At 37.6% G+C, this 26,995-nt stretch overlaps 1 protein-coding gene across 4 annotated transcripts; it reads right to left on the bottom strand.

Annotated features, from left to right (window-relative positions):
- wt1a (WT1 transcription factor a) lies at positions 1 to 26,995 on the bottom strand. Of its 4 annotated transcripts, none has more exons than XM_028026570.1 (9): positions 26,178 to 26,995; positions 22,952 to 23,074; positions 19,593 to 19,695; positions 15,321 to 15,404; positions 8,504 to 8,603; positions 6,185 to 6,329; positions 4,224 to 4,313; positions 3,747 to 3,830; positions 1 to 3,603 (listed from the first exon to the last, which is right to left on the bottom strand). In XM_028026570.1, exons 1-9 carry the CDS (start codon positions 26,653 to 26,655, stop codon positions 3,482 to 3,484), a joined length of 1,329 nt encoding a protein of 442 aa, XP_027882371.1. In that variant the 5' UTR covers positions 26,656 to 26,995; the 3' UTR covers positions 1 to 3,481. The 4 variants fall into 4 exon arrangements, with proteins under 4 accessions (XP_027882371.1, XP_027882362.1, XP_027882354.1 ...); XM_028026561.1 differs by having other exon boundaries at positions 3,738 to 3,830; positions 26,178 to 26,993; XM_028026553.1 differs by lacking the exon at positions 15,321 to 15,404 and having other exon boundaries at positions 26,178 to 26,992.

Consider the following 26,995-nt stretch of genomic DNA (forward strand, 5'->3'; position numbering starts at 1 on the left):
TGTATGAAATCAGTCCCAAAAACATACTGATGGCATTAGTTTATTATCTCACACTTCTGGATACAAAACATTTCAACAATATTTGCTTGTTTGTGTAACTCAGATCAGAGAAAGAACATTACAACAGTTCCTGGATCCAACTAAAGAAAAAGAAATCATTTAAGTTACATGTTTTCCTCCATGGAAAAGCTCAGTTACCATGGTGATGAAGAATTATTTACATCTCAACCATAACGACTCGGCCACAGAGCCAGTGCGACCCAGCAGACATATTTTAAAGCCTGAACACGCAGCCAAAGTTCTGTAATATTTACACACCACAGACACGAGTTAGAAAAAAAATAATCACATTACTTAAAATGAAAAAGGTCACTTTATAAATACCTTAGAGGCATCTTTCTGCATGTTCTATCTGCAAACACTAGATAAGAAGTAATCACTTGTAATTAAAAGCTAAGTGTAGCTGAGTAACCTGAAAGCAAAGATGTTTTTTTTACATAGAGACAGAGTGAGACCTCTTCACCTTCAAATAATTCCAGTGAAAGCAATTGTTGTCCACAATGAGACAATAAATAATAAACCTTCCCAAACATTGGTGGTTTCTGGCCCCCCATCCCTCCTTCTAATTACGCCCTGGGCAACTGCCCATGTTGCCCATATCAAAAACCACCACTGTTCACAAAGTAGTTCCACATCAGAGATATCTGCAACAACCAAAAGGTGCTAAGAAGATGGACAATAAAGCTTCGACCTCATCTCCAAAAGATATTATCACATTTTTCATGCCATCACGGTGAAAACATTTATGAAGATTTTGCTCAATAAACACAAATGGATTAAGATTTTCAATCATCTTTCCAAAAAGATGATGCTGTGAAACAGCAACTTTTTTGTAATAAAGTATGTATGGGCATTTCCTGTTCAGAAAAACAACAAAGATAAGTTACTAAACTTATGAAAAATATATTTCTATGTAGCGAAGAGCTTGGACACACACCCTTTATGATATGATGTGAATGTTTGTTAACATTTCTGGATACATTTCTGATAGATTTGATGAACTCGGACAATTGGGATGATCTGAGATGATCTCTAAGTTTAAGCTGATAATGAAACCAAATTAATTTCATTGAGGTGAAGAAACTGTTTAGCTTTAGGGTTGGTGCTTTCTGCCATTAGACGATTTCTAGGCACAGAAAAATAAACAAGTGTATAGTCTTTGGAACAATTATCAGTAGCGATATTTTTTGCCTTTTTGTCCAAATTTATCCAATTTGCACTTGTCAACAAACTTTAGAGACTTTCTTTAACCAATGCATTACAGTTCAATAAGTTTTGTAGGTAAATATTTAGCAAAAATTAGCAATCATAAAAATGATAAAAAATTCTCAAAGAGGATGAATAATTGTATTAAATTGTGTGGCATTTTTGGTAAGATTTCATCTTACTCTCTATGGATGATGACCGTCCGATAAAACCAAAGCAGTAATGAGAAACTTCCTTATGGGAGTAACGCTTTTTCCTTACAGAAGAGTAGAAGCAGCTCAAAGAAAATGATTGAAAATCAGCAGTAAAAATAAATTCCCTAAGGTGGGTATGAATCTATGCTGAAAGGTACAAAACAGGTAAAACTGCAAAAGTGGAAAATAACGCAGGCGTGAAATGACCATTGCTTCTGTGGAAGAGGTTTTTCCCACAGAAGTAGCTGAAGCAAACAATGTGCTATCACTCACATTGTTTGCTGAGAATTAATGATCATTTTAACACTACAAATTCTTCAATTTGGAAGTTGGTGCCAAAGGCAAGAAAAAAAAAGAGAAAAATGAAGAAGAAAAAAAAGCCCACTTATAGATGTTTTTCCACCAGACAATTTTAGCTGACTTAGTGACATCTGTTTTTCTGGAGCTAGGAAAGAAACAGCTCTAGCATCAGCCCTGGTTTAGCACTAGAAGCACAGTGAATGTTTGATCCTCTCTCTGTTGTATTCTAAATTATTGTGGAGGATTGCAGCACTTGGAGACAGTTTAACCACACAAACCCCATTACTTATACCGGTTTTCCTGCATCCGGATGTCTGCATGCCCAGCTTAACTCAAAAGAAATGTTCTGATCAGAAACGACCAACATGAGCTATACTCTCCATTTCAAGAATTATCTTTTTTTTTTTTTGCCAAGTTTTAGTGAAATTAGTTCTAATGAGATGTTACAAACATTTTTTTCTTTAAATCAGGGATCTACAAACATTTTAATCCAAACGGGAATTTTTGCTTCGAGTCCAGCTGAGGAAAAACTCATTTACAGCTTTTGGCCTTTCATAATATTTGTCAGAAAGAACAACATATATAGCTTTTGATAAATGTCTACTATAGGAATTTTCCCATAATTTACATCTTTTTTTTTTTCTTTAAAAAAAAAAAACATACAACTTTTGTAAAAAGGCGATGGATACATTTTCTTCAATGGGACGTTGACATTTGTGAAAAATTTTATGTGTTAAAAAAGCACACAGTTTTCAACCTAATGACAAAAAACATCTAAAAATATTACTGGTACTTTCTGTTGTGCTAATTCAATCCAATTATTCCATAAAAAACAGAAAAACTCTTAAAACTTGCATTTTTAAATTATATCTATGTATGTTTAAGACCATAGATATAATATGTTAGTAACTAACCTTAGGTCAACTAATCATGGAAGTTATTAGCCATAATGGAAAATGGAAGAAATGGCTCCAGAACCGCTGGTTGCAAACTGTTGCTTTAAATAAAATTAGCAGCCCAACTCTGTGCTCTGGCTTGACCTGCTGCCACTATGTGACGGGAAATACTGAATAAACAAGCTTCTTATGTCCCAAGATCAGTGCATTGATTAACATTTAAACCAACATTTTAAACAAAGTTGTCACAGTTATTGCATCTGGACTAGTAAAGACTCGTTGTTAACGCAGAACCGGTTCTATGGTGGCATGGTACATGTTTTCGGCGGCAGAAACAAGAAGAGCTGGTGCTAAGCAAGCACCAGAACCAGCTAAGCAGTGTTTTTGGTCATTTCTTGCCTTTTTAAAAAAAAAACCTTCAGGGATGGGAAAATCTTGATTTGCCTTTAGAAAAGTCAACCAAAAGTAACAGAATAAAACTTTAAAAAGACCTTCAAAAATCCTTGAGAAATAATAATTTGTACAACCTTAAGAGTCCAAGGAAATGCCACACGCTGGAAGCAGAGTATAAAGAAATTCTGGATGGTTGAAGAATTTTGCACAGTATTGTAATTCCAAACTAAATTTCAAACCACACCGTACTCCTATCTACATGACATTTACATGGAAAAGCCAGGACTTTTGCCTGCAGACAGTTTTGTTGAGATTCTGAAACTGTAAGACAGTTTTTTGAAATCTAAAATTATAACTCTTTAACCTGACTCTACAGACACTCAGCAGTTTTACTTTCACATCAGGAGTAAGCTGCATGTTTAAAACCGCAACTCAGATGGAAAGCTGGAGCTTGCTGAGGTTCCTCTGGTGCATGTTGTGGTGCCGCACCAACTCATCGCTGCGGGCGAACTTCTTCTGACAGTTCGGCCACCGACAGTTAAACGGCTTCTCACCTGAGACAGGAGGATGGGGAAGGTGACAAACGAAGAGTGACGTTATTACACCAAGCTCTCTCACAAAGGTCTGTGACATGTATTTAGACATCAAATGGATAAAGAAGAAATGGAAAAATAAAAGTTTTACGCACTTGTTTTACCTGTATGAGTCCGTGTGTGTGTCTTAAGGTGGTCAGACCGAGAGAACTTTCTCTGACACGTCTCGCATTCGAATGGTCTAACTCCTAAACACATGTACAATAAGCATGCGCACACATTCAAACACACCAACAGGTCATAAAACGTTCACAAAAATTCAACAACAACACACACACACACACACACACGCGCGCACACACAAAGGGAGACAGAAAAAAACAGTAGAGCAGAGGCTTGCAGGGAAGCCATTCCAAAGTTTGGTGAGCATTTAGCAACTTTATCTGATATAATTCACTAAAGAGCATCTCTGGTTTTTTTTTTTTTTTTTTAAAGCAGTCTGACTGTTCATAAGATTGGTGTCATGCAAAGAGCAGAGATGAGCTTTATGAGAATGAGCAAAGAAAACAGCAAAAACAGCAAAGAAAAGCTTAGAAATAAAATGAACAAAGACAGGCTGGTGTAAGCAAAATGGCTCGAACCTGTGTGCCTCCTCTGGTGTCTTTTCAGCTGATCAGAGCGGGAAAAACTGCGGCCGCAGTCTGTGAAGTCACACCGGTAGGGTTTCTCCCCTGGACGAAAAAAAAAAGAGTAGAAGAGGTTGAATCATAGTTTACTTCTTGATCATTTTTTTATATTGCTGATGGATTACATAAACATCTGACTAATGTCCAACGTATTTGTTGAGAGATGAATACAAAAGTTTAAAAATGGTGGTTTGTAATGCTCGGCATGTAGATGGTGTCTAAGGTTTTTTTTTTTTATGAACTTGCTGACTTGATGCAACTCTTAGCAGTGGTTCTCTAGCAGCAAGCTTTGTAGATCTGCTTTACTCTCTTCCCTTCTTCTGACTGGGTGTAGAAATGGGCAAGTTTAGGCAAGTAGCTATGTTTATTTCCTTACTTATGAAGAACGACACACATACAATCTTAAAGAGTGGTTAAGACTCCAATGATATTAAAAGTGAATCAAAAACTGAAGTTGAAGTTTCTTAATTATTTGTCTATGCAGATTATTTATTTTGTATTTTACTTATTTACCTGATCAAATTCTTATTTAGTAGTATTTTGTTTACCATATATATTGATATAAATCTTTTTAGTTTTGTATTTCTATGTTTACTTTCTATGATTGCAAATAGCAAATTGCTTGATTTGCCATTTTTATTTATTTCTTTGCATCATTTTCGTTTTAAACCTTTGTACAACAATATCCTGTCTGCATGAGAAATGTTCTACAAATATTGACCTTATTAATTCTCAATTAACTGATTTAGTATTTATTGATACTTAAACCTTATAAACACAGGTGGTCATGGATTAATAACTAAAATACTTTAAACTCTATAATCTATCTTTAAGTACAAATTACAAAGCTATTTCAATTACAATTAATTTCTAAAAGTTTTTTTTAACACATTTTTAACAATAAAACCCAGAAAGAAGAACATTTTCATTAAATGTTAGATTATAGGATTTAGAAAATAACTTGGTGAGATATTATCAATGAAAATAAAATGTTCTTCACATAACTATCTCAGATGCTAATTACTGTACAGCAATAATGTCCAAACCTTTGGATACCTGGGTAAAATTTGGAAAATTCAAAGTACTTTGGGAATTATTTAAATTTATTTTCAATTAAAAATACAAAAATAATGTGATTTTTTATTAAATCACATTAAAATCACACGCTTTTAAATTTACCTGTAAATTTAAATTTACCAATAAATTAAGCATGCGCTATTTTAATAGAACAACAAGAAAAACAAATAATTATAGATCCAAAATTTTAAAAGGGTGTCACAGGTTTAATTTTTTTTCAAGAAATAATATGCAGTTTCCTAATTCATAATTTTTCTGTCTTTTTTTGTCTATTCTGATAAACTAGAAAAAAAATATGATGTTACTCTTTCTCTGAAAAAGTGGGAAGTTTTTATTTGACTAAATGTCGCTGGATGTTTGTTGGATATTTGTGGTCTACTTTTCATTAACTACTTAACATCTTCTATTTTAAAAAGATTTAAAAAACGTCACTGAAAGTAACGCCCCAAAGAAAATTACACACTGCGTCCATCCGTTGCCGGTGCGGGGGATTCAAATTTGTGTCATTGATGAATTGAAATTAGTGACCACACAAAATTATTTCAAGGGCCAAAATTGTCCCCCCGGACCACAGTTTGGACACCGCTGTTGTAGAAGGTAATACAAAAGTGGGGCAGGAATCCTGGCCTTATCAATACGTCATACAATATATTCCTCAGATAGTTATGTTGTAATTCAATTTGCATCAGATGAGACAGAAAACACAGCTATCCAAATGTTCTAAATAAAAAGTATTTCCTAGCCGCAACAGAAAAGAGAAGCAAGTAGTTTTGTAGTTTCAGTTGTATAAAATCCCATAATTAATGTAACTGTGTCTCTTATGCTTTTGTTGCTCCTACCTGTGTGTTTGCGGTCGTGCATCTGCAGATGCGACAGTTTGAAGTAGCGCTTGTTGCATCCGGGATAAGTACACATGAACGGGCGCTTTTCACTGGTGTCTGATCGAACTATGGCTGGAGCGATGCTGGGAACCCGCCGCATGTCCTGTAACCACGAAAAAAGCAAAAAGGTGAAATTAACCAAAACTCTGGAGCCATCAATAACCAAAGGAGTAAACATGTAATTAAAAGAAGAGTCTATTAAATATAGCCGGCGTGTAAATTAGGGGCCTGTGATCTGTTTGGGGAACATTACAATGAAATAGTCATATATTCATGAGATGGGAATTAGCAGTAAAATGACCCCAGAATGACTGCATCCCAAAGGGAGCAGTTAGTCACGCCTTTTAGGCAGACCCCCTCTCAGAGAACCCCACTCCTCATTTCAGGCGTCACTGGAGGAGAATAACACAATTTAACATCCTCTATCCTGACTCATACACACACAACATGACCCTCTTTTATCTCTCTATTCTCAAAATGTCTTCAGTCCTTCAACACTTTCCATTTCTCCGCCTCTCCCTCTGTACCGCCGCCGTCTCCTTCTGCTTCCAGCCATCTGCTTTCAATTTCCTCAGCATTTAGCGTAATGACCAGGAAGATAGAATGGCTGCCGCAGATGCTAGCACTGTTAGCATCTAGAATGCTGTGTATCTGGAGTTGAAATGTTTGAAGTCTTTAAAGTCAAAGTTAAAGATTTGTTTTAACTTTGACTTTTTATCAGCATCTGCGGATACAAGAAGAGCTGAATCTACATGACTTGGCCACAAAAAATAAACAGAATACACAGTTTAACTAATTAGGAATTGATAAATTAGTTAAATATTTTAAGTTCTGGTTTAACTGCATTTTAAGACTATAATTTATGATTTTTATATCCATGGTCTTTATGATGATTTTTAACAATGGCAAGTCTGTTTAAATATTTGCCGCAAAAGCGCTATTAAATTTAAGTCTGGACTTTATCTAGGCCACAATAAAACCTTTAATTTGGACGACCAAAATGCTTGAGCTTAGAGTCAACGACTGAGGATTTTCTAACACAGAACCGAATTAATTGTTTTCAATCAATTACAGCAAATCATCCATTTCCTGAAGCAGCCAAGCAGCCCTCAGATCATCACACTACTTTGTTTCTCTTCTGTGTGTTTTTTTTTTTTTTTAATTTCTCGCTAATCTGACATGCTATGTTGCTTTTGGAGATCCTTAGCTTACTTCATGTTTTCATTCAGGTTCTGTTTAAGTAATTTTTTACCCCCAGGTCTGGCCTGAGACCAGAAAATGTGTCTCATTGTTTTTTATGTACGATTTAACAACAAGGCCAATTATATTTTCATTCCACCACCAGCTGGTTTAGATAGCCTTCTTTTAATATTTGTTCCTTTTTCATAACACAGTTTGAATGTCTTTTAATAGATATATATTTGTAATTCACATATAGCTGAATTAACTATCTGTAATTGATATTGAGAACATTTGAATAATCTGTTTTAAACCTTTATAGAGTAATAAAAAAAAATGTCACATTAAAAAAAATACTCAAAAGTAGAATAAACAAAAGAAAACAACTCTGTGGCCTCAACTGTATTATCATTGGCAGTGACTGTGAATTTGGGTAATCCTTGCAATAAAACTTAAACCCTAACGTTACTGTGCTCCAAGTCAATCTGTTACCTCACCTTTTAGCAGCTTCTAAATTATACTTTAAGGGGCACAGGAGTGAGCTATTGTTTATACTTTTTGTCCTGAGGTGGACCCTAAAGAATGAAGAAGGAACAGGATGACGGATGAAACAGGCCCCTGAAAGAAAGATCTTGGTAGTGGAGTAAAAGCAGGTCTGGAGAATCTCCTGCTCCCTGTCCTTTGGAGCTGTTGACAGACGATAATTAAAATCTAATGATTTATTAACATGTGAATCCTCGTATGGAGACTGTATCATTACACAGTTTTAACTCTATGCATGTGTTTCTCCACTGCTAATGTAGTTATATATATAAAAAAAACCTCTGTGCATGTCCAATGTCCATTACATGTCTTGCTACATATCAGTGTTTTCTCCTTGCACAGCCTGCTCATTGCATTAGTATTAAGACACTATATATTTTTACCAGTCCAGTTGTGTGTGTTTTCCCCCCTGCCTGTTGCAAAGTTTTCATCATGCTCAATATGACACTAAACATGAACTAGAAAACAAGGTGCAGGATAACCGCATGCAGACAGAGCTGACCAGATGATGACCTGTTGACGATAAATAAAGTGCAGCAGCAGTGCGAGTCCCACCTGAATGCCCCTGAAGACTCCATGTGTGTGTATGCGGTACTGTGTGCTGCAGCTGTACACCATTGGGGTGCTGGGGTCACTGTCGTAGCCCGGTGCATGGCTGAAAACACACAAAGACAGACGGCCATCATCAGCTTATATCCACGAGAAATCAAAGTTTGTGAACGTTTTTGTTCACAAACTTTTTTGAGTCTTCATGTGGCCTGAAGACTCAAAAACTATTCAGTCAATAAAATTTCAACTAAAAAACTTGGCAATCAAAACCCTTCCTTATAAAGGCATGCATGTGGACAACTAAACTGAATGTAAAGCAGATCTCAAGATCAACAACATAATTTAGTGCAAATTTAAGTCATACTGGCAGACTGGTAGAGCATGAAGTACTGTTTTACTGAGTGCACTCATTGTGTGTAGCTTTGATAAGGTCAGGGAGGGAACATTATTCAAAACCCGTCACATACAGCCTTTAATGCAAATCGCAGACCAGAGTTCACTCTTGATGTAACTTGTTTTCATGCATGCGGGTAATATTTCACTGTTATTTTCTTAGGACCCCATTAATGTAGTTGTTTCTGTGGTGTCTCTGTTTCAATGTCGTTTTTAGAAAAAAAAGGACCTAGAAGTCTTTAAAGCTGCCTAAAGGATGGTCTGATGTGTTTGAGTGCATCCACATGCAAATAACATGACTTTAAAACATAGAGACCTAAGGAAAAGAAATCTTTAAGATACACTCAGCGGCCACATTATTGGGTACACTTAGCTGGTGCCAGAATGAACCCCCCATTGCAGGTGTGTCAAACTCATTTAAATTCTGGGCCATATTAAAAATATGAACATTCTTAAAGGGCCGGTTGTGCCAGAATGTATTGATAAAACCAACTAAACTGTTAAAATAGCTGTTCCTCCTGGATCTCTTGTTGTTTTTGCAGTCAAAATTGCAGATTTTGTGGTGCCAATTTATAAATCTTTGTAAGGAATTGTTACGATATTTGCGCTAATGTATGATGTTAAATGTGACCTTTGGCCACGGTTTATAACGTGACATAAGGCAGAGGCAGCAGTCACTTAAACCCAATGTTTTTCACCAAATTTGAGAAAATATGCAGTAAAATCAGAAAAAATTTAGAAATCTGCTGATTATGTATGAACGTCGTGAGAAACTGGAGAAACTTTTTGATGTAATTAGGTGTCTGGGGGCCCACATAAAAAGCTACAGCGGGCCAGATTTGGCCCCCGGGCCTTGAGTTTGACACATGTACCCTATTGCCTTCAGAACTGCTTCAGTTCCTAATGGCAAAGATTCAACAAGTCTTTGCCATATATATGTTGTCTATATTGTCATTAAAGCGTCAGGTAGGGATTGCTGCAAGTTCTGTAATAAGTTATGATCTGGTAAGTCTGTATGTCCATTGTAGTACAGTGAACTCATTAAGAAACCAGATTTAAAAGATCTTAGCTTTGCAACATGTTGCATTGACCCTTGACCCTAACCCTAGTCCAGTAACAACCTTCAAGTGTTAGTGCCCTGCAGGTTTTAGATCTATCATTGCTCCAACACAGTCTGGTAATGAGTGACACAATTCATTCAGGAGTGTTGACATGAGGCAGAGCTCCAGTCCTGGAGACCTGCTATCTTGCAACTTCTCCATTGAATCAAATGAAAGGCTCCTTACCAGGCCTGTGCAGAACGAAATGACTGAATGCTGGTTAAGGACTGCAGCCACTTGATTATCTACATATATAAAAACCCAACAAGAAATTTGAGAACATTTATACATCCACCCATATCAAAACTACTTTAGAGACCAGTTAACCTTGACAATCATGTTTTTGGGCTGTGGAGGAAGTTAGAGTACCCGGAGAGGCATGCACAGGAAGTCCATGCAAAAAGACCCCAGGCTGGGTTTCTGTAGTAGTGGCAGCAGGCTATAGAAATGTACAAATAGTCTTTTTAATGCATATTAAGAACATAAAATTCTGAATATTTTTCATTATATTTAGTATTAAATAAAATGGTAAATTTATACTTTATCGTTCTGCTCAGATGCTGTACACTACAGTCACATTCTCAGATCTGTTGATAACCTGCTGTTCGGTGCTCAAGTGCCCTTCCCTGGATTCAAACCCACAACTTTCAGATTTAGCTTATTTTGCCATTGTCGTCCATTGTCCCAAAATATGCTCCTTATAACTCCTCATAAAAGCTTCTTCAAATATTCTATCTCACACTATTCTTTCTGTAGATCCTTTAATAATGGACTCTCATTATTTTTTATCACTCATAGAAAAACCTGCTGTTGCAGTTTTCACTCTGAAAGCGCAGAACAAAGCCTGCTCTGTTTGACACAGCTGCCTGTGTCGCCTCTCGTATCTTCTTATGATAACACACAGACAAACAGAAAGCTCCTGTCTATGAAATGTGTTATATTTCAGTGTGTCCAACTGAAGAAGGAGGATGGGAGTACTGTGTTGCTGCAGAGCGAATGAACGCCATACAACCAAGCTCTTTGTCTCCCTTGATTTTTCCCAGGGAGAGGAGGAGACACACTCCTGCAGAGTTTAGATTAAACTGCATGATCCTTGTCTTATATATGACTAAGTATGTCAGTATTTCATTTTAGTTAAAAGTGGGTTAAAATATTAGGCTCATTGGATCGGATTTATGGAGCAGCATTTGAACCGTAGGTTCTGAGAAGCATGATGAAAATATGAAACACATCCAGGAGAGTATAAGTCTTACTGTGAAGATAATTTCAGAAATGGTGTTAACTGTGTACGTGTTTCTGTCCAAAGATCTGAAACACCAGTTGCCATGCTGCCTGCATGTCAGAGTCCAGCATCTGTAGTAGGATGAAGAAAACGTTACTTAGGGCAACATGTTGCAGCTTTCAGCCCCAACTGGTGGATCATTGCTGCCATTATTATTTACACCCCTAAAATTTCTACAAAACAGACAAAACTGGAGCAGCTTTTCTTTACTTTGCACTTTACTTTTATAAGTTGATCAATTGACCAGAACCTTTAATTGGTCATCTATTTCTTGTTTCCCTGGGGTATAAAATGGCGTGACACAAAGGATTGATTCCTTTCACCACTCCTCAACTTAAGAAAGACAACAAAACATCATGTTTTGAAGATTGGCAGGGGAAACGTGCCAATCTTCAAAAGTCAGGAAATGTCTATGTGAAAACGGCTACATGTTTCCATATTCCACTCTAAAGTCAAAATCAAGAGGCGGTTCAGACTCAGGACCATTAGAGCCGTCAGTGACCACTACGACCACAGCAGGACTTTGAATCAGTCACTCTTTGGGGTCCACATGCACTCTTCTTGGCAAACGTTTGGATCAGCTTGAGGCTGAACTTTCTACTCATCACAAAAATGACAAATGGATCTCATGCCGTAGAACATTGAGGGCTTCTGCTTTCTTCTCTTAATCACTCATTAAGGTTTCTTTTGGTTTTTTACTTCCATCACTGCCTAAGTTGGACTTGGTGTACAGGAAACTAACTTCCCAAATCTGACTTGGTGGAGTGCTATTTATCAAAGTATAAAGCTGAGGTATAGAGAGAATGGTATCATTTGCTGTTTCAAATATACAAAATAAAACTGGTAGATTAAATAAACAATATAATACTTCTGCCCTGTACTAGAAAACTGGAACTGTATTTTCAATGGGTATTTTGGAAGATTATGGAGAAATCAACACAGAAATAGTTCACAAAATCCATTTTCTTCCTTGGTTATTGCAGTCCATAAACTTAATCCAATAAAAACAAGAGAGGTGAGCTGAAGAGAAGAGAAAATAATAAATAAATCAAGACTCAGTCTTGATCTCAGGACCTGAGTAGATCATTCAAAGAATCGTCAAATATCTCTCTCTCTGTGTTTCCAGCCTTGTGAAATGTTTAAGACTAATTGTTGATCTACTGGCAAAAGGGGGTAGAACAACATATTAACATCAGAGGTGCCAGTAAGTGAGGCACCAGCTATTTCGTAGATTCTTTAAGTAAGCAATGATTCAGTAGACATCATTTAAAATATCCAATCTCTAGTTTCACTTTACATCTATGGACAAACATTGGGCGTTGTTCATCACTTCTGAGATATTTAAAGCCTGGAATCAGCCTCAACTCCCCTGTGCTTCCTCTTCCTCACGTCTTTCTCTTTGGCTTGGCTTTCCTTATCTCCGCTGACCGTCTCCTCCTCTGGTTGCCCTCCATCCTCTTCCTCCTCATCCTCCCTCAAGCCTCCCTTCCCTCTCCTGTCGCCTGCTGCCCATCACTGCCCAAACAGGCAGCTGGATCTGCAGCAGAAATCTAAAGAATCACCAATTAAAAAAATACTGATGTCTCACTTTTTAATATGAAAATGCCGTTTTCTCATAGTGAAAACATACACGAAAACCCCTAAAACACAAAAACATTTATTGGTTAACTATGAAAAATGCCTGTTGGCTCAGACTAGAAAGGCATTTGTGAAGCGGCACAGACTTTGACAGGCTCTGAAGGTCACGCTGACATGCGGTTCATAGAGAAAGCTTTCTAAACACTGGACGCTGACACTTGAGGGATTTCAAATGTATTTCCTAAGCTATTTTGGCTTAGGAAAAATAGCTTAGCAGAAAAAGGAAAGAGCTTTCTGAAACAAGTTTTCAATTCATAAAATATTCCCAGTAAGCAAAAGACAGAGATGTCCTTTATTCTTGATAATCTTCTGCTAATTTTAGAAGGAAATAGACTCAAGGAATCCCACTTATTATCACATGAATTATAATTAACTGGTAACCACTGGTACAGAAACAACAATATTATTTATTTCCTATTTATGTGTTGCAGATAAAATCATTGTCAGGACATTTTGTGACATCTGGAAACAATTAAGGGCATTTCAGTTGAAGAAAACAAATGTTTAAAATAATGTAAACCAGGGACTTTAAAAACATTGATAATCATCCTTAATTCAAGTTTAATGCCAGCAATTTTCCTTTTGAAACATTTCTCAAAAACTATTTTTAAAAAAAGAAGTAATGACTGAAAAGCAAAGTTTAATTTCCTATTTGTTCAGTGTCTTTGACCTTTTCTTTCTACAGTAATCACACATTCAGCAGATCTGTGCAATCGAGAAATCACTCAAACAGAACCTGTCTGACAACACAAAGCAGGATAAAAAAATCCTAAACTTGCCCCAAATAAATTCAATTAGAGGTGAGAAACAAAGGCAGGAGCATCTATCAGTCTGGACATTTTTACAAAACCATTTCAAAGGTTTTGAGATAAATCAGGGATAGTCATTACAGATATAGAGGGGAAAAATGGAAAAGTGCTGAACATTTCCAGGAGTGGATGACCAAAAAACAACCATTTTGGATTTCCCAAAAAAGACATTGCAAATTAACAAAACAAAAACTGAAACTTTTAAGAAACAGAATATCAAACTAACAGTCAAACATGCTGGAGCTGCTTTGCTGCTTCAGATTATCATCGATCTGTGATGGGTATTTATGGCCATACGCTAAAGCACAGAATAATGATCCAAATCACACCAGGAAGTCCGCTTCTAAACAGATCAAAACATTTTTAAACATTTTGGAGCAACCTAGTCAAGGTCCAAACTTAAATCTGACAGATTTGGGGCATTTGTGATTCATTTATGAATTAAAAACCTTACAATTTACCAGGATTAAAACAATTCTGTATAGAAGAGTAAGCCAAAATTCTTCCAATCTATTATCCAACTCATTGCAATCGACTGATTCTGTTCCTTCAAGCGACTCACAACCAGCTACTAGTTTTAGGGAGTATTTAATTTTTCAGACAGAACCAGATCGTTTTGGATGGCCTTGTGCCTTTAACAAATGAAAACTGCATTTTGCATCATTCAGTTTATCTTCATTTGACAATAAATTTTGAATTATTTAGGCATGACTAAATAGTACAGACTAAAACATTATAAAGAGATTCTCTTTGCTCAGAAAATAACTACAAGTTTAATGAATTATAACCCTAATTCTAATTACTGTACTGTACTGTATGTGCTAGTACCTCCAGCACATACAGGACGTACTAAAGCATTGCGTCACTACCAGGCCTCTGCATGAATGATGATATGCTGAGGAGGTGATTCTTATTTTAGTTTCCAAACTGGAAAATGACCACAGTTTCATTTCAGTATGTCAAGAGCAAAACAAATAACTCTTTAATAAGCGTAGAGTTGGAAGCTGTGAATTAGAGATTATTAGAGCAGTTTTCCTAAACTTATATGTGGTACAAAAAAGCAACATAAAAGTAATTTGAGTGCTTGTGCTGCCATTTCATCCATATCGAAGACTACCACTGCTTCCGAGTTTCGATGATATCATCACAATTCCACTAAGCACATTTTCTCATCACAACACTGCAGGCACTAAGGTTCAGATTTGCACTGGGACCTGCTTCCTAACTCTAACTGTCCTGGAAGCTTGGGGAGAATTTCCAAAACTGCTCAGAAAAAGCTGTAAAAACACATACAAGAACTGGGTTTTCAGTCAGTAACTCAAAGACAAAAATACTGATGGATATAGTCAACATCATGATGTCCTTGTCGCTGTGAATACAAAAAAATTCTGATGCAAAAAGCTGCAGAAGTTGGTGGCCATTGTTGCAGCTGTCTAACATTTTTTTGCTTTGTGAATAAAACTCAGGTGAAGTAGATAGCAGGACCAAAAAGGACACAAAATTTAAATGCAGTTGTGTTGATTTCTTAGCCGCTGGCTTCTTCAGCACAGGGTTTACTAATTTTGGCTTTTTCAAAAAGAAAGCGGTTGTCAATTTCCTACCTCTTAATGGTGGATGCCAGTGTATTGACAGGATTCCATGCCACACACTCCAACTGAGAGGTCATTTGATATAAATTGTCACCGCTGTGGAGGAAAGACAAAACGTAGAAGAAAAGCTCGTGAGCTGCTACTGATCAAGAGACTAAAGCTGTTTTGCCGTTGAAATAGTTGGTATAGAAAGACCGGAGATTAAACGCTAATAATTTCTACGTTTTTGCATACCAGACTATTTTTTTATTGGACATAACAGACTGCATGATTATCACTCAGACTGTCCACAAATATGTGCACGCACAATTTCTGTATTTTCCAAGCTGTAGATTTATAGCCCTCAGCAGCTGCAGGTTCAGCGCAGGTTGAATAGGGGTAAAGTGGTGCCTGGTACCTCGCTCATTACAGAGCTATTATTCTACAGTAGAGCAGACAGGCAAGCAGCCAGGAGATGCTGAAAGTATTTCTGCTGAGATATTGCAAGATCTGAGTCAAATGATTCAAAGCATCTTTTAAAAAATAATGGGTCTATTTATAGTCTCAGTTGCTCATGGATAAAAGCCCACCTCCTATACTGTTGACAGGCATTTTATTAAAGTTTTTTTTGTTTCATTTGTCCTGAATACACAGTTTGCCCCACAGAAATCCGGTTGCTTTGCAGAGGAGAAATGCACATTCTTTTCATTTCTTTACAAAGATACATGAAAGTGTTTCGTTATCCAAATGATTTCCTGTTGTATTTCGTAAAGAAAACAGAGTGAAGTTCATAAAAGTTCACTGTTTTCTGTAAGTATGCTTCTTTCGTATTCAACAAAGATATGAGTCAATTTCATTTCCATCCTGCAATATTCTGATGTTACTTTTAGGTCTACGTTTTGGTTCATAAGCTTAACATGTGAAACAAAGAGTCTACAAATTATTTAAAAAATAAATATCTCCATGGTTTGCTGTCAGAATGTAACATCTCAATGACCGATGTGTCAGTAATTAAAGCAATAAACATTGTATCTATGACTGCCAAAAAACAAGTAAACCATATTAAATGAAGCGTTTTTATTATAGCTTCAGTGTCCATTGACCATTGACATATTTGAACATTTTCCAGGCGCTACTGAGTCTTACGCTTTCGTCTACACAGGCTTGACAACAACATGAGACTTGTATCGGATGTTTTAAAGGCTTTTATTAGCAGATACATAAAGTTCATGCAAACAGTCAATACTTTCAGGACTGATCCCTCTTCACAGGTTCTGCAATTCTCTCTGACGTCTCGGATACCAATGTTTGGACTCAGTCCTGACTGATGCTGTCCCAGTCAGTCATGTTTTATTGAAGTTTGTAGTTGACCACTGTTTTTTCCAGGGGGGTTTACTGCAGTTAAGATCTGGGCAGTTTCTCAATCGCAGAAACAAAATGTCAGTGTTCTGATCTTGCGAGCCACTTTGTTATCACCTTTGCCCTATGACACAATGCTGGAAACAAAGAAAAACAAACTGTGCCTGGAAAGAGATGCTCTGTCAGGAGGTTTCCATCCCACTCTTTATTCATGGTAGGGCACTTGGAGGATCAAGATGCTCCATTGCTTGAAGCAAATAGGACTCATGATCTCCCTTTTTCTTCTCTGGACAAATGTAGTCCTGGATGCACCGGACGTATCTCAAAATCCTTCTCATTCTTGTTATTTTCAAGTGTCTTTTTTTGCTGCAGGTTTACTCACACCCACCTGCTGCCACTGTAGAGCAAACTCTGCCCCGGTGGTAAGTCCGATTTGTGAGTCCCTCTTCGTTAGGAAAAGCTTGTTGTACTCTCACCTCTTGTAGTGAAGTTCTTGATTACCAAAACGTCTCAGCAGTAGTTTGCTGCATCTGAGGCCATCTTGCTGCAAAGTAATGAAGGCTACACATTTTTCTTTGGAGGTAGCCAAAAAGACAACAATTTCTCTTTCTTTCTTTCTCTCCTTTCTTCCTTTCTTTATTTCTTTCTCCCTTTCTTCCCTTCTTTCTTTCGAAAAAATTAGACTGATGATTAAAATGACAGAATGATACCAGGTTGACTGTTTCACAGCTTCCCGCAAGGTTGTCAAGTGATACTGACTTTAAAAAAATAAAGGTCTTTGTCTTGAACGATATCCATGTCGTCACTTAACTGGCTTGATAATTTTGGAAAGGTTGTGAGTTGTCACCATCAAAACCACAAAGTTCGCAAAGCACCACATTTTTGATATTGCAAAAACCTTTGGCTAGTTTGGCAATAAATTGTTGTTTATTAATTGATAGAACATCCTGCTCAGTTTTAGGCTTCTCATTCTGTTCCTTACTTTGATAGAAGCCAGAGAGCCTCTCGTTTTCTCTCTCTGCTCGGATTAATAAGCCCTGTGCGTGTTTCCACTTCATGTTGTTCCAAGCTGATGGCCCGGAGAGTAAATACAGGCCTGATGGTACCAGGCTGCAAGATTAGACAACTGACTTCACTCACATGAGCCTTACCAGTCATGTGTGTTTATGAGTATGTGTGTGTGTGTGTGTTGTGTCGATATCAGTTATGTTTATGACAAAGAAGAACCTCAGACTAGGAGAGTCAGGACAGTCTTTCTCCCTTAAAACAGGCTCTGAAGACTCAGTATTCATCCCCAGGAATGGGATTTTTTTCCCCTCGTTTTCCATATACAGAAAACATCGGATCAGTGGCATGTAAAGAATTTCTCATTTAGAGACAAAACAACAAACTGTTTGGGGAGCGTGTGATGAGGAGGTGTGCCTCCTAAAAATGTACTGCTCATTAATTTCATAGCCTCAACCCCATGTTTTATTACATCTTTGACCTGGATAGCCCGAAAGTTCAGAAATTTGTCTGAGGTAGTTACAGCCAAAGTTATCATTGTGGAACATTGGCAAAGTAAAACTCTTGTTCTTTCATTTCCAAACTGCACAGACGGGTAGTAGATCTGCAGCAGTATTTTACAGAAACCTTTGGAGGAGCTTTGAAAGGAAGGGGAAGTATATCAAGTTTTTGACTGAGCTTACTAGGTAAAAAACTGGATAGAAAATAACCTAATGGAAAATAGAATTCTTATTTGAACAAAAGTATTTTTATTGCAGGCAAAAACTTATTTTATCAATGTATTTTTTACATTCCTTGGTTATTTGGGTATTTTACATACAGAGCTTTCATTTCACTGATATCTTTTAAATAATTTTAGTTTCCTTGAGAGGCGATAAATGTATCTCGCCTTTAAAAATCTCATACAACTGAAGTAGTGCTGAGTACTAATAAGTACATAGTACGTATAAATCATTCATCCCTCAACCAAGCCGATAAATGGTCGTGGGCAGAGTACAAAATGGACAGATGACTATATTTGTCAGAGAAGACAGTTCAGTCAACTTCATCAGTTGTAATATTTTGAAATCTTACAATATCCTGCTTATCCTGTTACAACCACAATTTTCAAAGAAATTTTATTGTGATTTTATCTGATAGATAGAAAGAAAGTTGTGCATAATGATGAAGCAGAGGCAAAATTATGCAAGGATTTCAAATGGTTTTACAAACAAAATGAACTGGTACTTTATGGAACAACATTCCTTTTCAATTGCAATTGCATGTTATTTGGGTTATATGGCAATGAACCCTGCAGATTATGAGATTTTTGCCAATTCTAATTTGAAAGATTAGTCATCTGAAAACTAAGGATCTATAATATAAATATGAATTTTAATTTTAGTTTCAATCTTACCCAACGTTTCTTAAACACATCTCTCAGGCCTCCGCAGAGCATCTGTGTTTATGCCAAGACTTCACAGTGAGTCACACTGTTGTGATATTTCTATCAATCTAAAATTATACACCTGATATAAAACGCCGTCAGTCATCTGACAAGTGATCAAACCACTTGTGGAAATACAGAAGAAAATATCCCTGGACAGACCTAGTTATGAATAAAATTAGTGAAATCACATTTGCCAATGCAGGAGAGACTTAAGAGTTTTCACATATTGTGTTTCATCCTAAATGAAGAGAAAAGGGAAACGAAAGGAAGGAACACAACATTTAAAAAGGAAGCCACAGAGGCAGTCAAACCTGTCCAGAAGGTGAACATCCTGTTCAGAGCTGCATCCTGCTACCTGCCACTGAATTACTGCTGTTTGACCAAAACAATCAACAATGGATCCAGAGCTATTTCCAGCTTCAGTTTTTGCTGTTTGTTTATTCTAAGAATATATTTTGGAAAGGGTGTTTGGGATGTCGTAGAGGTGCAGAAGGCAAATGTTTGTGTGTTACCTGTTGTAGGGGTTCCTCAGCAGCAGCGCCTGGCTGCTCGTGCAGCTGTCCGACGGTGTGTGACAGCCATAAACGGGAGGCGGTACGGGATACTGCTGCTCACCTGGAACACACACACACACACACAGTCAGAGACAGAAAATCACTACCTAGGTTGTGTGAAAACACACCTTCAGAGTTGTTGTTTGAGAAATCTCAATCTGAACCCTACACATTTAAGAATATTTGTTCTTTTTTTTTTAAGAATAATGAACCAACTGTCCTCAAAGGAGGACCTTATCAAAGGAGGTCATCCAGAAATTGTACTCAAGTAAGAGTTGCCCTATTTCTATATATTTTTACCTAACTGAAAGTAAAAGAAATTATCATCCAAGAGATTACTCAAGGGAAAGTAAAAAAGTATTTCACAAAAAGATTACTTAAATAGTGAGTAACTGATGATGTTATCAGATGGAGAAACAATTTTATGTGCAAATTCTGGCAGTTTAAAGATAAATCTGGCTGATTGAAACATGTTTGCTCTTCATTCAGTGAAGTTACTCACAGTGGGTTGAGGATCCATCAATTTCACTCAAGTAGGTAAAATCATAATTATTATTATAATATTACTCAAGTAAAAGCAAAAATTATGGTGCAGTAAACATACTTCTAAAAGTGTGTGTTTTTTAAATGACCCTAGTAATTGTAAGTGAATAAATGTAACTAATTGCTACCTGACTGTGGTATTTGAAACATTAAGTGGAACTGTTGGTTTCTCAAATTAGAGTAAACATGCAGCTTTACAGTGACTGTTAGAAGAAACATTCAAAAATAATACAGTGGTTATTGAGGTAAGTCCTTGGCTCAACTTGCAAAGTTTGTGTATCATTCAGTCACAAGTCAGCTGATATAAATGTTGAAACTACTAACTGAGACTGGAGCTCCATCAGAAGTTGAAATGTGCTTTCTTCTTTATATTTCTATGTTGTTGTTGTTTATTTAATTGTTTTTATTATGACCCCCTGTGTGTCTTTAATAAAAGTGAACCTACTAAATGTGTGCATTGGTACGAAGGGTTCAGAATCTGTCAGATCTCTACTATGTCAGGACGAGGAACGTTGCTTTTTCAGTCACAGCATGGCCTCTTTTTAATTATCATAAAAGTTGAAGTAATTCCTGTGTCCCTAAATGCCCAACTTATGATTTAATAAACAAACCTGGAAGAAGGCTATTCAGAGGGGTACATTGATCTTTAAATTAGATGAGAAGTTCAGTAAGAGAGTTAAAAAGCTCTATTTACAAAGCCACCACCTATTTACAACTTTCTAAAGTAAAAATATCAACGGTTTCAAAAACACACACACACACCCACGCACACACACACTCATAAAATAAAATAAATTCAAATAAATGAAACATGGCTCTACATTGTGAAACCGAAGTTAGAATCCTAATAGGAGTTTCTAAATCAGAATTAAAGATCTATTTTAATGGTTTTAATTGAACCTGATCTGCATTCGATTACTTGTAGCTCTAAATCTACATTTGAACTGGAAAGAGATTATTTTAAACAGTTTGAGACTCATAAATCCCCAGCATAATTAGTAGAACCACAGAAAAAGAGTCATTTCAAAGTCATCTTAACACTGACCATTTAAGATTGAGACAAGTGTAATGCTGAAAATAAAAATATAAAATTAAATCCCTAATGAATAAAGAAAAACTCACTCTTACAAGCTTACAGCTTACAATAACTGCCACTTCCTCTTTCATGTATCACATATATTTTTTATGATATCCAAATATATTCTTTTGTTTTAGTTTTTTTTTCAAGTTGGTTGTTTCATTTAGGAAATTATTTAACTTTTGTTAAAACTAGATCTCATGAGCTAAAATGCATCTGAAAAGATTAAACAACCACAAGCTCCCTGAAAGCTGATGTAACTCACATGGAGCTTCAGAAATTCAAAGTTTGGCTTTCTTTCTGGAAACTTGTTCATCAGACCTTGTGAAAAATGGGTACGAACGGTGGATTTAGGATGAAGCGCTTTCTTGTCAATTTTTCTGTGGCAACTTAACAGGTTCCCAAGTGTCTCTCCACTTTTATCATCCTGGTTTTTCAGGAAGTAGATTAATCATGAGAATTTGCCCAAAATTGCAGCTTTCATTCCGCCAGACTCGCACATTTAAATGTTTACTAACAACGTGCAGAGGCGAGGGATTAGATTGTGGGTGGATGAAAGAATAGATGAGAGAAGGAGTCAAGGGAGTTTGCGAGTCAGGATGTGGCTGATTTATACCTCCGACAGGCAAGGTCACAGCAGAGACGTCAGAAAACGGGACAAGACACTCCCTGGGCGAGGGCCGAGAGGCTACCAAATGCACGGCCCTGCTCTCACACGGGGGCTCAATGTACGCAAACAGTATAGGGTCTAATTAAAGCAGACTTTGACTCTTTGTTGCTTAACAATAATAATAATAATATCAAATCGGTATCAACTCTGGGTGAAGTGGATACTGAAGGTGAACATTGTGTTTGCTGTAATTTTCATTTATCAAATCAATCGGCATAACTTTTTTTGTTTGTTTGTTTGTTTTTTTCCCCAGTGGGTCACTATTCACACAAGCACCCTGAGGAATAATCACGTTTGGCACATGTTGTTGAAATGTTGCTCGATTCACATGTCAGTAAAAATGTAAAAAGCCATAAACTGCAAAACGATGCTTCATTCTAAAGAAAGGTAATATTGATGAGGATTATTTAAACCAGTGCAGTGGGAATGACTAAAGTATAAACAAATTTAAATGTTAGGTATTTTTTTAAGGCAGAAATCCCTGCAATGCTGGGCTAATATTTAATACAAATGGTGCATATAATTTTGTAGTTAATAAAATAATTTGGTGGTTATTGACGTTTCATAAAGTCTACATGAAAGTTTCATGTAGACTGTTTGTAAACAGTTTAAAAAGCATAGGTATTGTGTATTATAAAATTGTAAACAATCGGTAAATGTACGGTAGGATTTTTGTTACTTCTAAGTGTTCACCACAAAGGGTAGTAATTGTATTTTTTCATATGACCAGATGCTTGAAAGTTTTTTCAGATGTGTAATGAATTTACTTTATTAAGTGACGCGTTTGCTGGAGTCAAATAACTCCCAAAAGCCTCTTATGAAAGCCACTTAACTCGCCACATAATTTGATTTCCTCCACCTGACTCTTCCAGATTTTACCTTGCAAGAATAAAACCATGTGAAATGTGTCTTTGAAAAAACAAAAAAGAAAAAGACATGAGAAAAGTCTTCAGCTTCAGACGAAGGCCTTGGTGTTTTCCAGAGACTGAAACACTGTAGCCCTTATGTAATCAGACATGCACATACCCATTGTGTTCGGCTGGGTTAGGGCGTCTTCGTGCTTGAAGGAGTGGCCGGAGAACTGTGAGCTGTGGTGCGTAGGAGTGTGCCCGTAATTACCGGCCCCGTCGAACGCCACCGTGCTGTAACCTACAGTGGAGAAGAAGCAGTGAACACACACATCAACTCAACATTTTCTCAACGCCGTTAGCCGGTGGAAACGCTTCTAAAACGTGACGCAAATTGGATTTGAACAGAGGGCGTGAACTTAATGTGTTTTTGAGAAAAAACTTCACATTCTGTTTCTCAACGTCTGCCAGAAATGACTTTATTATGCAACTTGGCAAACATTAAATTCTTTTATTATGACACATTATATTTAACTTTTATGTAACTTTGTGCGTTCATAGATTTCAGCTTTAGAAATTTTTTTAAAAATTTGAGACAATTTTTAAAAAGCGCACCCACATAAACTGGTTCCTGGCATTAAGAAGATCCTTGCCTGACGCCCCGGACCGGCTCTGCCTCATGACTCCAGCTGACCCCTAAAGGGCACTGCTAGATCCCATAAATCACTCCCATGCACACAGATACACACACACTATCTCTGACATGCATGTTTCATTAATTAAAAATGCAGCACTTTCACAGACTTTCACTCTCTGAGTCAGTGGGTGAGCAGACCAAAAGAAGGAAAAAAAGAACCCTAATTAAACGTTTCCATTCATCTTCCACTCACCCCTGACTCTTGTGAAGGGGTGTGTGCGTGTGTGGGTGTGTGTGATGTGTGCGCATGTATTCCGATACTTTTTGTTGCCTCCTTGATGTCCAGCACCGAGGTGGCAAGCGGTGAGGTCAGTTTGTATTCAACTGGAAAACCTAAAGTCTGGAAAACCCCACGGAATGCCCCTCAAAATCAGTAGGAGATTAAGACTTTAAATGATGATTTCAAATCTTCTGCACACAGTCTTGCACTGTATTTCATAGATTTAGACCACTTCAATATCCCATGTTGAGTAGCTATTCACCGTCGGCAAAAGTGCTAAAAATGCTGCTTTTTTTCCCTTTTTCTCTTTTTTCCTCCTTTATGGAGAATTCCCAACTTTTAGCTCAAGAAGATGGAACATTCCTGACGAACATTTAGAAATGGAAAAAGAGATGTTGATATGATGAATTCCCGGTGTGACCCCTCTGCGATACGAGCTCTACTGTGTGACCCGGGTCCTGCTGTTGGCTGGTTTGTTTGCATGTGCTCAACCAGCCACAGCAGGGTGCAGATAAAACGGGTTAGGGGGTCGGCCCGGCTCTTTGATAATAATGTTATTCCTGAATTATCTGCTCAGAAAGCATGTTATTACTAATTAATCTGCCGGCTAATCACTAACAGATTAACTATCCTGCTTTCACCTATGAGGAGCGGGGATTAGGTGACGACAGCTGGAGAAATGAGTAATTTGATGCAATGAGATTCACCTAACCTATATGCGTGTTTGCATCGTATCTACGGGATGCTGTTTTTTAAAAAAAAAATTTTATGAGGTAAATCTGTAAATTGGCTCGTGTTTCTAAATCTAGAGCGTTTTTGTGCTGTTGGAGACACACGTGGATCCGTTGTGAGATGTGAGACATGCCAGACTCTAATAGTCGAAGTGATGAATTAGGAATCACTCAGCCGAGCGTCAACACACAAAAGAGTCTCTCCTTACAGTGAGAAGTTAAACAAACGGACCCTAGTTTTTATTCCTCCTTTTTAGATTTCATTTTACAAGCACTGTTTCAATTTTAGATCTGCAAAGGAAAGTTAAATCAGCGTGAAAATGATTTAAAGAGTTGGACTTTCCTTTTAGCATTATCTGTATATGCCTAAGTCTAGAAAAAAGAAGCAAAGCTATTTACTGCTATTTACTGACTCTTTTGTCCAGTTTTATTTGATCTGATATGGAATTCCTCCTGGTAACTCAAACAAGCAGAAATACAGACATAGTCAATCAATTTCACCTGCAGATGACATTAAGTAAAAATTATATGCAGGAGAATATAAATTACAGTAGACTTCTAACAAACTACCATGCACAGCATCATGAAGCGTGAATGGGCATGAAACATTTTTCATAAAATACTTTTTTACAATTAAGCTTAAAAATTGTTACAAGTGACAAATATTATTCCTTCATTAATTATAATGAATAAACACTTATTTTGCTGTCTGATTTACTTAGTTTTAATTCATTAATTATCGACAGAATTTTTTAATTTGCAATTTTTATTAATTAAATCCCAATAAATCTTTTCATTCCATGTGCTTCACGCTGTAATCTTACAACGTCAAATCACATGCTTGGAAGATGCTTGAGTTTTAAAAGAAAAGAAAAAAATAGTTCAAAGAGGAGAAAGTTTACCCCCCAAAAAACTGTGACCTCAGAATGAAGACGACGCGATTTAGAGTTTGTCAAATGTAAAATAATTATCTGAAAAAAAATCTAACTGAGCAACTTGAGCAATCGATAACACTGTGAAGCTTGTTCCTACTCCCGTAGTGAAATGTTTTCCTGGGAAAATAAAAGATAAACTCTGGATAAGTCTGAAATATTCAACGACTGAAAAATAATTTGTGATGTGTTCTTTCACAATAAAGTAGGATATTTTTTTCTTTAAAAAAAAAAAGGATTTATAAAGACCTAACCTGGCTTCACCAAATGATGCTCGAATAGCTGACAAATTTTATGAGGCTTTTACAACTGGAATCATCATAAACTAAATGTAAATTCAGCGTAAATGTTCTCGTGGGACTAAAAAACTCACAGGGCAAAAGCTTTGCTGCTGCAAACTGCAAGACAACTCTCTTTAGGGTCAAACATTAACGGCAACACCCTCGGTTAGTGATGCTTTGATCCACGCTGCTTCCACGGAAATAGAGTTTTCCATTATTTTCTCCACACTGTATCATATTTGTGGTTTTGTTTTGTTTGGGGTTTCTAGATCATTTTTATGTGCTTCGAAAAAGTGAACCTAGACGCCCCGGTACTAATGGCAACAGAGCTTATTCAAAGTCACTTGATATAATTTAGGAACTAAATTATATGCCAAGGATAAATCAACACGAGTCTATTTGTGAAAAATTCCCCCCGATTTGAATTGCTTTGTCTACATGTATGAGTGTGAATCTCCCACTTGTGAACCTTCATCAGTGGATTTAGGGAGTGAAAAGTGAATCTAAAGCAGGGAAGACGTTCGTCCTGCAGTCCTACTTTACCTGTCTGGTTGCGGGCCACTGGCTGGGTGTCCATGCAGCTGCTCAGGTATGATGGGTTGCTGAACATCCTGCTGGGGGGCTGGTGGTGATGGGGGGCCGCCACAGGCGTAGGCTGGCTGGGTGCCGTCGGAGCAGGAGGAGGGGCCCCAAACGCTGCCCCATACCTGCAGGCCCCGGTGCCCGTGAACTGACCCGAGAAATGCACGGTGAAAGCACTGAGACCGCAGTGGGGGTCTGTGTCGTGGTGGAGGGGGTCCCCTGTGGCTCCCCAGCTGGGCTCCTGTTTGATAAAGGAATGGGGCCCCAGAGAGGAGTGGGGAGCAGCAAGGGAAGGATAAGGGGAGGCGGCGGTGTGGAAGTCCAGGACAGGAGCCCACTGAGGGGCCGTACTAACTGGCAGCGCTGTGCAGCCCGGACTGGAACCCGGCGGGACCGAGGGCAGCAGGGAGTTCAGGTCACGCACGTCTGAACTCATCATGGTCCAGGGGCGAAAGCCTAAAAAACTGGAGGCAATTTTTAAATCAGTCCTGTCTCCTTTCACACGACACCTACTGGATCCTTCTCTCCGAGCTCTGACTCCTTCACACTCTGGAAGCTCCTCAAGTCCAGCTAAAGTTCATGGCAGCTACCCCCCCCAGCAGTTCAGATCTTCGGTTTCCATCCAGAGCTATCAGCTTAATGGCTCTGAGGGTCCATCCAGGAAGCAGAAGGGCTTCGGCTCAGAGGTTTCTCTGTGAATGAAGGAAGAGGAGTGGAGGAGTGAGGAGGAGTAGACCTCTTTTCCCTCCACTGTTCGCCTGAGGTTCTGTGTGTGAGAG

Source organism: Xiphophorus couchianus, chromosome 2 (assembly GCF_001444195.1).
Source record: "Xiphophorus couchianus chromosome 2, X_couchianus-1.0, whole genome shotgun sequence".
Classification (NCBI taxonomy): Eukaryota; Metazoa; Chordata; class Actinopteri; order Cyprinodontiformes; family Poeciliidae; genus Xiphophorus; species Xiphophorus couchianus.